General features: G+C 44.8%; 1 protein-coding gene across 2 annotated transcripts in view; it reads right to left on the bottom strand.

Moving 5' to 3' along the window:
- TCTN1 (tectonic family member 1) overlaps positions 1–13,936 on the bottom strand; it is a 225,807-nt gene that overhangs the window by 86,146 nt on the left and 125,725 nt on the right. For both annotated transcript variants that reach the window (XM_063964399.1, XM_063964398.1), the window contains exons 5-8: positions 11,068–11,155; positions 8,888–8,994; positions 8,461–8,481; positions 7,925–8,050 (exon numbers count right to left, since the gene is read on the bottom strand). In XM_063964399.1, the coding sequence (XP_063820469.1) occupies positions 7,925–8,050; positions 8,461–8,481; positions 8,888–8,994; positions 11,068–11,155 (342 nt within the window). The remainder of the gene's footprint in view (positions 1–7,924; positions 8,051–8,460; positions 8,482–8,887; positions 8,995–11,067; positions 11,156–13,936) is intronic.

Genomic DNA, 13,936 nt, shown 5'->3' on the forward strand with positions numbered 1-13,936 from the left:
GAGACTGTTGGCAGCAGCCCCCCTGAAAATAAAAAACCTAACAAAGTCTTTTCAGAGAAACTCAGTAGAGCTCCTCAGAGTGCATCCAGTCTCACTGGGCACAGATTCTAAACTGGGGTCTGGAGGAGGGGCATAGAGGGAGGTGCCAGGTCACACCATTTGAATGTCTTGGAGTGCCCATGTCTCCTGCGGATCCCGTCTATACCCCATGGTTCTTGAAGTGACCCCAGCATCCTCTAGGACGTATGAGAAAGGTTGTGCTCCCCTGGCCTAAAGTATACTGATAAACTGACAGCATATACCACTTCGCTCCATAATCCATTTCTAATAGGTTCATGGGAAACAAAGTGAGAGCATGAGAGAGATCAATGATCCCTATCAATGATGCATATAAAGATAACAGTGGAACATAAACTCATAATACATGGTTTGAACAGCTTTTGCTTTAATCCTTATGAGTTTCATGATTTTATTGTGAATGCATTTATTAACTCCTTAGTTGAGCAAATTACTGAAAACTAAATACAAATGATTATGCAGAGAAACAAAGGCAATATTTGTTCTTATACAGGTTAGTTTTGTTCGATTAGCTGCTGAGAGTTTTGGAAAACACAGCCCTATTGTATTTCACGCCTTTATCACATCAGCAGATAAACCACAAGTTTCCCATTTTGTTCATCGCATATTACAACAAAAAATCCCTTTATAGCTGGTAGAAGTACTAATACATCTAACCCAGAGGTTCTCAAACACGGTCCTCAAACCACCCCAACGGCCCAAGTTTTAAGTATATCCATGGCTCAGCACAGATGGTTAAATCAAATTGACTGAGGTACTAATTAAGTCACCTGTGGCCAAGCTTAAAACCTGGGCCTTTGGGATGCCTTGAGGACAGTGTTTGAGAATCTAGCTTCAATATACCACACAGCGAGAGATGCCTGCCGTAAGCGAGACGCCAGGTCTCGGTCTTACGGTGGGCCTTATTTTTTTGCAATAAAATGCGTCTTAGTTGCAAAGCAATGTGACTAGGACACACCAGGAGACTATGTTGATTCATTTGATATGCAACACTTGCATATCTGTGTGTAACAGAGCACAAAGGAACTTGACACAGAAAAAATAAGATTTTACTCACCGGTAAATCTATTTCTCGTAGTCCGTAGTGGATGCTGGGACTCCGTAAGGACCATGGGGAATAGCGGCTCCGCAGGAGACTGGGCACAACTAAAGAAAGCTTTAGAACTACCTGGTGTGCACTGGCTCCTCCCACTATGACCCTCCTCCAGACCTCAGTTATGATACTGTGCCCGGAAGAGCTGACACAATAAGGAAGGATTTTGAATCCCGGGTAAGACTCATACCAGCCACACCGTATAACTCGTGATACTATAACCAGTTAACAGTATGAAATATAACTGAGCCTCTCAACAGATGGCTCAACAATAACCCTTTAGTTAGGCAATAACTATATACAAGTATTGCAGACAATCCGCACTTGGGATGGGCGCCCAGCATCCACTACGGACTACGAGAAATAGATTTACCGGTGAGTAAAATCTTATTTTCTCTGACGTCCTAAGTGGATGCTGGGACTCCGTAAGGACCATGGGGATTATACCAAAGCTCCCAAACGGGCGGGAGAGTGCGGATGACTCTGCAGCACCGAATGAGCAAACTCTAGGTCCTCCTCAGCCAGGGTATCAAACTTGTAGACTCTTGCAAAAGTGTTTGAACACGACCACGTAACAGCTCGGCAAATTTGTAAAGCCGAGACCCCTCGGGCAGCCGCCCAAGAAGAGCCCACTTTCCTCGTGGAATGGGCTTTTACAGATTTAGGGTGCGGCAGTCCAGCCGCAGAATGTGCAAGTTGAATCGTGCTACAGATCCAGCGAGCAATAGTGTGCTTAGAAGCAGGAGCACCCAGCTTGTTGGGTGCATACAGGATAAATAGCGAGTCAGTTTTCCTGACTCCAGCCGTCCTGGAAACATATATTTTTCAGGGCCCTGACTACGTCCAGTAAATTGGAATCCTCCAAGTCCCAAGTAGCCGCCGGCACCACAATAGGTTGGTTCACATGAAAACGGATACCACCTTAGGAAAGAATTGGGAACGAGTCCTCAATTCCGCCCTATCCATATAAAAAAAATCAGATAAGGGCTTTTGCATGACAAAGTCGCCAATTCTGATACACGCCTGGCCGACGCCAAGGCCAACAGCATGACCACTTTCCACGTGAGGTATTTTAGCTCCACGGATTTAAGTGGCTCAACCCAATGCGACTTCAGGAAATCCAACACCACGTTGAGATCCCACGGTGCCACTGGAGGCACAAACGGGGGCTGACTATGCAGCACTCCCTTAACAAAAGTCTGAACTTCAGGCAGTGAAGCCAGTTCTATTTTGGAAGAAAATCGATAGAGCCGAAATCTGGACCTTAATGGAACCCAATTTTAGGCCCATAGTCACCCCTGACTGTAGGAAGTGCAGAATTCGACCTAGCTGAAATTCCTCCGTTGGGGCCTTCCTGGCCTCACAGCCCGCAACATAATTCCGCCATATGCGGTAATAATGGTTTGCGTTCACTTCTTTCCTAGCTTTAATTAGCGTAGGGATAACTTCCTCCGGAATGCCCTTTTCCTTCAGGATCCGGCGTTCAACCGCCATGTCGTCAAACGCAGCCGCGGTACGTCTTGGAACAGACAGGCCCCCTGCTGCAGCAGGTCCTGTCTGAGCGGCAGAGGCCATGGGTCCTCTGAGATCATTTCTTGGAGTTCTGGGTACCAAGCTCTTCTTGGCCAATCCGGAACAATGAGTATAGTTCTTACTCCTCTCCTTCTTATTATTCTCATTACCCTGGGTATGAGAGGCAGAGAAGGGAACACATACACCGACTGGTACACCCACGGTGTTACCAGAGCGTCCACAGCTATCGCCTGAGGGTCCCTTGACCTGGCGCAATATCTTTTTAGCTTTTTGTTGAGGCGGGACGCCATCATGTCCACCCGTGGCCTTTCCCAACGGTGTACAATCATTTGGAAGACTTCTGGATGAAGTCCCCACTCTCCCGGGTGGAGGTCGTGTCTGCTGAGAAAGTCTGCTTCCCAGTTGTCCACTCCGGGAATGAACACTGCTGACAGTGCTAACACATGATTTTCCGCCCATCGGAGAATCCTTGTGGCTTCTGCCATCGCCATCCTGCTTCTTGTGCCGTCCTGTCGGTTTACATGAGCGACCGCCGTGATGTTGTCTGACTGGATCAGCACCGGCCGGTGTTGAAGCAGGGGTATAGCCTGACTTAGGGCATTGTAAATGGCCCTTAGTTCCAGAATATTTATGTGTAGGGAAGTCTCCTGACTTTCCATAGTCCTTGGAAGTTTCTTCACTGTGTGACTGCCCCCCAGCCTCGAAGGCTGGCATCAGTGGTCACCAGGACCCAGTCCTATATGCCGAATCTGCGGCCCTCTCGAAGATGAGCACTCTGCAGCCACCACAACAGCGACACCCTGGCCCTTGGAGACAGGGTTATCCGCCGATGCATCTGAAGATGCGACCCGGACCACTTGTCCAACAGATCCTACTGGAAGATCCTTGCCTGGAACCTGCCGAATGGAATTTTCTTCGTAAGAAGCTACCATCTTTCCCAGGGCTCGCGTGCATTGATGCACCGACACCTGTATTTGTATTAGGAGGTCTCTGTCTAGAGACGACAACTCCTTGGACTTCTCCTCCGGGAGAAACCCTTTTTTCTTGTTCTGTGTCCAGAACCATACCCAGGAACAGTAGACGCGTCGTAGGAACCAGCTGCGACTTTGGAATATTCAGAATCCAGCCGTGCTGTTGTAGCACTTCCCGAGATAGTGCTACTCCGACGAACAACTGCTCCCTGGACCTCGTCTTTATAAGGAGATCGTCCAAGTACGGGATAATTATTTCGGCCATTACCTTGATAAATACCCTCGGTGCCGGGGACAGAGCAACGGCAACGTCTGGAATTGGTAATGACAATCCTGTATCACAATTTTGAGGTACTCCTGGTGAGGAGGGTAAATAGGGACATGCAGGTAAGCATCCTTGATGTCCAGTGATACCATGAAATTCTCCAGGCTTGCAATAATCGCCCTGAGCGATTCCATTTTGAACTTGAACCTTCGTATATAAGTGTTCAAGGATTTCAATTTTAGAATGGGTCTCACCGAACCGTCTGGTTTCGGTACCCCAAACATTTTAGAATAGTAACCCCGGTCTTGTTGAAGGAGGGGTACCTTGATTTCACCTGCTGGAAGTACAGCTTGTGAATTGCCGCCAGTACTACCTCCCTTTCTCCGAGGGCAGCAGGCAAGGCTGATGTGAGGTAACGGCGAGGGGGAGTCGCCTCGAACTCCAGCTTGTATCCCTGTGATACTACTTGCAAAACCTAGGGATCCACCTGTGGGCAAGCCCACTGGTCCCTGAAGTTCCCGAGACGCGCCCCCACCGCACTTGTCTCCACCTGTGGAGCCCCAGCGTCATGCGGTGGACTCAGAGGAAGCGGGGGAAGATTTTTGATCCTGGGAACTGGCTGTCTGGTGCAGCTTTTTCCTTCTTCCCTTGTCTCTGTGCAGAAAGGAAGCGCCTTTGACCCGCTTGCTTTTCTGAAGCCGAAAGGACTGTACCTGAAAATACGGTGCTTTCTTAGGCTGTGAGGAAACCTGAGGTAAAAAAAAATTCTTCCCAGCTGTTGCTGTGGATACGAGGTCCCAGAGACCATCCCCAAACAATTCCTCACCCTTATAAGGCAGAATCTCCATGTGCCTTTTAAAGTCAGCATCACCTGTCCACTGCCGGGTCTCTAATACCCTCCTGGCAGAATGGACATTGCCTTAATTCTGGATGCCAGCCGGCAAATATCCCTCTGTGCATCCCTCATATATAAGACGACGTCTTTAATATGCTCTATGTTAGCAAAATATTATCTCTGTCTAGGGCAGTGTTTCCCAACCGCGGTCCTCGAGGCACACTAACAGTCCTGGTTTTAGTGATATCCAGGCTTGAACACAGGTGACTTAATTAGTAGCTCAGTTATTTTGATTTAACCATCTGTTCTGAAGCCTGGATATCACTAAAACCTGCACTGTTGGTGTGCCTTGAGGACCGCGGTTGGGAATGCCTGGTCTAGGGTATTAATATTATCTGACAGGTTATCAGACCACGCTGCAGCAGCACTATTCATGCTGAGGCAATTGCAGGTCTCAGTATAGTACCCGAGTGTGTATATACAGACTTCAGGATAGCCTCCTGCTTTTTATCAGCAGGCTCCTTCAAAGTGGCCGTATCCTAAGACGGCAGTGCCACCTTTTTTGACAAACGTGTGAGCGCCTTATCCATTTTAGGGGATATCTCCCAACGTGACCTATCCTCTGGCGGGAAAGGGTACGCCATCAGTAACTTTTTAGAAATTACCCGTTTCTTATCGGGGGAACCCACGCTTCTTTACACACTTCATTCACTCATCTGATGGGGGAACAAAACACTGGCTGCTTTTTCTCCCCAAACATAAAACCCCTTTTATGTGGTACTTGGGTTCATGTCAGAAATGTGTAACACATGTTTCATTGCCGAGATCATGCAACGGATGTTCCTAGTGGATTGTGTATATGTCTCAACCTCGTCGACACTGGAGTCAGACTCCGTGTCGACATCTGTGTCTGCCATCTGAGGTAACGGGCGTTTTTTGAGCCCCTGATGGCCTTTGAGACGCCTGGGCAGGCGCAGGCTGAGAAGCCGGCTGTCCCATAGCTGTTACGTCATCCAGCATTTTATGTAAGGAGTTGACATTGTCGGTTAATACCTTCCACCTATCCATCCACTCTGATGTCGGCCCCACAGGGGGCGACATCCCATTTATCGGCCTCTGCTCCGCCTCCACGTAACCTTCCTCATCCAACATGTCGACACAGCCGTACCGACACACCGCACACACACAGGGAATGCTCTGACTGAGGACAGGACCCCACAAAGTCCTTTGGGGAGACAGAGAGAGAGTATGCCAGCACACACCAGAGCGCTATATAATGCAGGGATTAACACTATAACTGAGTGATTTTTCCCCCAATAGCTGCTTGTATACACATATTGCGCCTAAATTTAGTGCCCCCCCTCTCTTTTTAACCTTTTGAGCCTGAAACTACAGGGGAGAGCCTGGGGAGCTGTCTTCCAGCTGCACTGTGAAGAAAAAATGGTGCCAGTGTGCTGAGGGAGATAGCCCCGCCCCTTTTTTGGCTGACTTTTCTCGCGCTTTTTTCATGGATTCTGGCAGGGGTATTTATCACATATATAGCCTCTGGGACTATATATTGTGATTTTTTGCCAGCCAAGGTATTCATATTGCTGCTCAGGGCGCCCGCGCCCCCCCCCCCCCCCCCAGCGCCTTGCACCCATCAGTGACCGGAGTGTGAGGTGTGCATGAGGAGCAATGGCGCACAGCTGCAGTGCTGTGCGCTACCTTGTTGAAGACCGAAGTCTTCTGCCGCCGATTTCCAGGACCATCTTCATGCTTCTGGCTCTGTAAGGGGGACGGCGGCGCGGCTCCGGGACCGAACGATCGAGGTCGGGTCCTGTGTTCGATCCCTCTGGAGCTAATGGTGTCCAGTAGCCTAAGAAGCCCAAACTATCTCCAGTCAGGTAGGTTCGCTTCTTCTCCCCTTAGTCCCTCGTTGCAGTGAGCCTGTTGCCAGCAGGTCTCACTGTAAAATAAAAAACCTAAAATATGCTTTCTTTCTAGGAGCTCAGGAGAGCCCCTAGTGTGCATCCAGCTCAGCCGGGCACAGAAATCTAACTGAGGTCTGGAGGAGGGTCATAGTGGGAGGAGCCAGTGCACACCAGGTAGTCCTAAAGCTTTCTTTAGTTGTGCCCAGTGTCCTGCGGAGCCGCTATTCCCCATGGTCCTTACGGAGTCCCAGCATCCACTTAGGACGTCAGAGAAAAGCTGTGGCCACTGCTTCATTGCACTTTGTATATAGATTCAAAGACTCAGTCGCACACAGATTTACAAGTGTTGCATATCAAAAATTAATCAGCAGAGTCTTGTGTTGCAAATAAGACACATTTTCAGCAAAAAGAACCTAAAAAAAGAAGCCTGACGCTAGCAGAGTCTCAAGGGACCTGGTGTGCCAAGATAGGCTGTTTAGCGCGACTGTAGCAACGATGTATGAGGTCACATCTGTAGCTACAGAAAGCACAAAGTATATACATGACACGCACCAGTTTTCTCTGCCTGTGCTCTTTCTCCAGCTTGCTATAATTGCTTTGTAGATGTGTGATCCTGATCAATGAGAGGAGGTGAGACGTATAGGGAAGTTTGGGGAAGTCCACTAATTGCAGAGTAACCTGGTGACATTTCCCAAACACACATTTGTACGGTACATTTTTGTGATCTAAATTTACAACCACTCTTTGCATGTCAAAGTACTATTTTGGACAAATCTGCCATGTACATACATAACCCATAAGGGTTGGGGCTGAAATTCTGGCGGGCAGGATGCTGACGGTCATCCTGCTGTTTGATTTCTGGTAGGGGTCGGGTAGCAAGCTTACCCCACCCCATAACCCTCCCTTACTCCAACCTAACCCTTCCTCCCGTAGCCTAACTCTAACCCTCTCCAGTGGTGCCTAACCCAACTCCCCTCTTTCCGCTGCCTAACCCTAACCCTCCCCATGCAGCCTAACCCTAACCCTCCTCCTGCAGCCTAAACCTAACACCCCCCCCCCCTCTCCGCGCTTACCTCTGCGGTGTCCTGGCAGTCACTCGATCAGGATCCCGGCTGTCGGGATGCCAGCACCCGCATTTTGAGCCTATCCCGACCAGATCCCGACCCACAATAAGGGCAAAACACATGTAATGCAAACATTATACTGTATTGTCTACTAAGTAAGACCATGACTTACCTCCAGAACAGCATTGCTACAGACCCCTGTATTACTGTCATAGGAAGGTACATAGTCACTAAGATTTCCACGAATGAGAACACCATCTATGGACTGCAGTGTAATAGTCTGTATAGTCACATTTAGCTGCAGTAAAACAATATATACACATTAGGGTTTTTTCTAGACACATGCATATGAATTTACACACATTACGGAGTAACCGTGATCAGTCTAACAAGTGTTAGTGGAGTACAAAGTTCCCAAAAGGAATGTGGCTATACATTTTACTTAAATAACCACAGCTTGGGCAGCAACGAAGATAGAGGGGTCTTGAGGGGATGTGATCCCACATTGGGCCCTCTCACCTCTGGACTCCATAGCGGGCAGACACTGCGCAGTTGCACCCTTCATTATATGGTTTTCCTAAAGTACCAATTTTTACATGCAAATAGAACATCATTGATTCTTCTCTCAAAGGTGTAGCCAGTGTTGTAAACTACAATGTAGCTAATTGGCAATAACCGAATTAGATTCAAAGAACGATCATTTCTTACCCCATTTTGTGAATTTGGCACCTGTAAAAAAAATATATATCAGTGTAATACACATATGTACAAAATGCATTTCAAGAATAGTTACACAATTCAATTCCCTTTGGAGTATCCTCCATAAAATCCGATTCCAGAAGATTATTTGTCTGGCATTTAGGCTTGTTTGGCTTATCTGCTGACCTGCAGCATGCAATGCAATTAGAATATGATCGGAATGAGGTCAATAAAATGTCTGATGACATGGCTTTCTATCAGGCAAGAGGTACATTGTCCCCTGACAAATGCTGCCAGAGGCTGCAGCCATGTTGGAAGCCGAGCAGCAGATAGCCTTCAGGGGGGCAGCTTGAACACAATAGCCCATGTAACATTTTGCAACCAAGTTTTATTAAGGATACTCCACCCAAAGCTGAATTATTATTTAGTTACTTACCGGCAAAATTTGAATGTTTTTGTATGTCCCAAATGTCAGGGCAGGAACAGAACAATTTTCTATCTGTATACTTCGGCTACACATGAAATCCTGGCTCTCCAAAAAACCTATCAATAAGAAGAGTCATTTACATGACGAAAGATGGGAGTCCGTGCTAGCAAGCAATGCTACCAAATGCAGTTCATGTGACTGCTATTAAAGCAGTGCTAGCTGGTGCAGTGAAGAAGTCCATTCAGTAAACAAATATCCTACAAGTTACTGTTTTACATTGCTTCCCTAATTCTCCAGCTTTCACATTTTTATTTTAGATGTTAGAAATTACTTTAATACAAGGTGACCTGAATTTTGTAGCACTATGTGCAGTAAATAGCCGGTTTTGTTTTAGTCCAGGTTTAAGGATAGTCATGCTTGAGCACAGGTGACTTAATAAGTGCCTCAGTTGAGTTGATGTCAGCATCTGGACTTCAGCATGGATATCCTTAAAACCTGGACTGTAATGCCAGATTTTGTGAAACTGCTTAATCGAATCAACACAAATTCTTCTAAAAAGCAAAATGTCATAATACTGCCTATTCTTTGGTCTTCTTTGGTTACCCTTAACTCATATTAATGTCCCTCACCTAATCCTAGGGTAATCCCATGTTAATGTTTCATCTCTGGGCAAGCAGGCAGAAAAGATACGGATATATTTAGGAAGGTCTATATATACCCAATTTAAAGAACAATTCCATAGTTGGAATCATTTTATTTAGGTATCTCCAATTGAGACATGAAGGGATAGTACAGTTTGGAGCTGGTACCATAGTTTTGGAATATTAAACCCAAGAGAAAAATAAATAAGATCCGGTATATACAGTTTGCTTCAGTAGGGATCCTCTCAGCTACAAAGATGTTATAATAAAGGACTGCTCATATACCCTCCATGACTAGGGTAACAGGTCAAACATGTGAGTGGATCTGAAATCACTTCCAGAATGTAGCAGCCTTGATAGCTAATGCCTACAAGTATATTACCTAGTTCTAAATACCATTACGTTTTGTAACTGGGATTAGTGGAGTGTGGAATCTGTAGTAACAAGCTATACCTCCTAAATAGAAACAACCAATCATTTGTTCTGGTGAACTTTTTGTGGGGATTTTAAGCAGTGTACTAAATTTTTATTTTACGGTAGCTCAAACTCACTCAAAACTCAGCACCTTTGAGTGAATTCGGACAAATTCGCACTGAAACGAAGCGGCAACTTGCACCTAATTAGGTTGATCCCTATGTGTAAATGCCCAACGCTGTTGCAAGAATGATGCACCTGGGACCACCCACAAATACTGGCTCCAATTCGGTTCAGCTGCTTTCCTATGGAAACATTTAGATACTCTATTTAATAGCGCTCATTTAAATAACATTTAATGACCGGTAAGAAATTATTTTAAATAGACTTATTATTTTAAATAGACTTAGGCTATGTGTTGTACTGGTTTCGTTATGATGTACCATAGCAAGAAGTGAAATCAGCATATTCATATTGCTTCATGAAACCAGCCTCCGGAAATAAGAAGCAACAGGATACACTGACGAAATGTAGAATGCAATGAAATAGTATTAAAACCATGGTTTTTCTGCATCTCTTCCAAAGTATAGTGAGGTTATAAACACTACTTATCAGGGGGTCTCTGATCAAACATTATGGGTAGGAGGACTGTGTACCCTTTAAATACTTTGCATGGAATAAATTATTCCCAAGGGAGGTTTCTCACAGACTGGTTTGTGTGCATCTTGTTTGTATTAAAATATTGAGTTAGTTCTTTATTAAATAGCCTTTAAAACGTTGTTTTGATTTAAAAACCATTTAGAATATTGTTATGTGTAATAAAAGAAAACCAATTTGGCTACTAAGTAATTTGCGTTAAATGTTTACGGTTTCTTAAAATTAGATAAGTGTTTACAGTCATTCTCCCAATGATCAATAAAACATTCTTACATTCTAAATAATTGATTTTGATAGAATCAATATCCAGTAGATCATTCTGCCAATATTCATCACTTTATCATATAAGGAACAAGTAACAAATAAAGGACAATAGCTATGGAAACATGTAAAGTGAAAAAAGTGCACAATGACCTGAATGATCGAAATGAACAAATTATGTTGTAAGCGCTCCATAATAACAAACGACACACTTACCGACTGGGTTACTGTCTGTGCAAGCTCTTGTGCCCAGAGGAGCGGGGAGCGTAAGGTACGAGTTTGGAGTCAGGATTGGAGAACCGTACTACAAACGTAATAAGAAATTAAAAACAGTTAAACAATATATATTCAAAAATGATGAAAACTACTCAGAAATGTACATTTTAATAAGCAGCCTGTGGTCTTCTTTTTGCCCAAATTGCATATTCTTAAAAAAAAAAAGAAAAATCATAATTCATATTTCGTATGTAGTTGATTGATTGTGGGGCCAATGTCCAATTTACACTCATTATCAGCAGGGGAATGAGTACACTTATTAAATCATTAACAATTAATACATGTAGCATGAGTTGATCTGCTAACATTGCAGTTTATGTTTTCCTTTCATCATGTCCATACAGCCTGTAGAGTGAGTAAGATTCTACATCTTGACAACACTTAACCCTTTCCCATAGAGTGGGAATAGAACCTGTGGCGAGTGCAGCGAGCCCACAAGGGGCTTTGTTTTCGCTCTGCCCCCCCCCCCTCCCCCCTGCGCACCATCTAACAGCCGGGATCCCAGCATCAGTATTGTGACTGGCGGTCTCCTGACTCTACGTGATATCTGGGTTCCTTCACTGAGGAGGAGATATTTTGCTGTTCCTCCGGTGTGAAAGAACAGGGGAAATGTCACTCAGCCATAAACATGCATACATGTCTACATGTGGCCGACTTACAGCTAAATATTGCATCAGACAGACATCCTGGACGTTTTCAAAATGTCCGAATGATATATCTTTTCAGTACAGATGCATACATACCCAGTACAATTATCTGTATAAGGTATGCCCAGCATTAAAATGGAGGAGATACGGTCATGTGACCGCCGGTCTGGATCCCGGCGGTCACCATGCTGACGCCGGGATCCCGAGCAATCAAAATGCCGGTAGACAGAATGCCTACCCACAGGGACTATTCACCCTCATGGGTGTCCATGACACCTATAGAGTGGAAATAGAACCTGTGGAAACAGAACCTGTGGCAAACGCCCCCCCTCCTTCACCCCCCCCCCCCTCCCGCCACACACACACCGGCATTCTGCTGCCAGGATCCCGGGGTCGGTCTCCCAGCCCCAACCCCACTGGAGACTAGTTAGAAGAAAGGAAAAACTTGAATAAATAGTGGTTATTTTATTGGTCTCATAATCGTGACTGAGGAACTGCCATCTAATGCTACTTCTCACTGCTGTTATTTTTTACTTCACTTTTCGTAGCTGTCCCCTGATAACGTTTAATGTAATGGAAAACATAAAACATTATGACAGAAAGTAACAGGTTTTAAAATAGGTATTCACTTTCAAAAGTAAATACATAAATTATTAAAATATACTGCATAAACTTTTGGTGGTGAGCGGTTTTGGAACTTGCAGGTGCTATAAGCAGCTGTCACTATCGTCACCGGATTAGAATTATCACCTCTATAATAGAAGGGCCACCTGGAAATGCACAAACCTGTCAAATATCATAAATAAAGGAGCTTTCAGTTAATTCTATGGTCAATGTATCTGCAGTAGTGTTAGTTCTTTTGTAATATAGTGATCGTTTTATTAGGTGAGAACCATTTTTAGGGATTTAGTTTCAGCATAAGTAGAGTCAGAAAAGGTAGCTATAAAATAAATGCACAAAACTGCAACCAGCAATTAGTCACATACGTTTGGAGAGACATAATCAGCCAGAATATGAGCACAGTAGTGACAGATAAGTCGTTTTTAGGACGGGAACAATAGGCATGGGAGTACGTGTTCATTATATCATACATGACACATTTTGCCAATGCAGTAGAATTAATAAAACACATCCGACAACTCATAACTAAATGATCTTAAAATAGGTTTTCAGCTTAATTTAGCTCTTAATCACTTAACTGACGATTTTCCCTTCAAAACCATTCATAACCTTGTATTTTGTAAATTTTTTATTTAATATAGGTTAAAAGGCATTTTTATTAAATATTTAAATATTTATGCAGATCTGCAGAACAGCTCTCCTTGTCAAACACTGGAGGACGGCACAGTCAAATGTGATCTGACCATGGTGGTCAGTCTGAGTTGATCGCTCGCTAGCTGTTTTTAGCAGCCATGCTAATGCTATGCCGCCTCCCACTGGGAGTGTATTTTAGCTTAGCAGAAGTGCGAACGAAAGGATCGCAGAGCGGCGGCAAAATATTTTTGTGCAGTTTTAGAGTAGCTCAAAACCTACTCAGCGCTTGCGATCACTTCAGACTGTTTAGTTCCTGTTTTGACGTCACAAACACGCCCTGCATTCGCCCAGCCACGCCTGCGTTTATTCGAACACTCCCTGAAAACGGTCAGTTGACACCTAGAAACGCCCACTTCATGTCAATCACTCTGCGGTTAGCAGTGCAATTGAAAACCTTTGCTAAACCCTGTGTGAAACTACATCGGATGTTGTGAAAGTACGTTGCGCGTGCGCATTGCGCCGCATGCGCAGAAGTGCCGATTTTTTGCCTCATCGCTGCACAGTGAACGAATGCAGCTAGCGATCAACTCGGAATGACCACCCATGCCAGTTAAGTGGTTAAATGTCTTTTGGGAAAGCAGTTTGCTAAATATATGTTGACTTTTTACCAGTAGGAACGTGTATATGCATGTATGCGAGTTTCGCGTGTATGCTGGGATAATCACCAACATCCAGAAGTGATTTCCAGTTTTCCTTTGTAGAGAACATATTCCGATGTGCTGGTACTTGCCGTAAGTATGCAGGCTTCCCCATAAAATGGGTTTTCTCCTATAACAAACTAGCTGTTTAGATCTAAGAAGGCTGGCTAATTCTTCAAGTCTACAATTACAGATAAGCTGTTTATGCAT

Source organism: Pseudophryne corroboree, chromosome 1 (genome assembly GCF_028390025.1).
Source record: "Pseudophryne corroboree isolate aPseCor3 chromosome 1, aPseCor3.hap2, whole genome shotgun sequence".
Lineage (NCBI taxonomy): Eukaryota > Metazoa > Chordata > Amphibia > Anura > Myobatrachidae > Pseudophryne > Pseudophryne corroboree.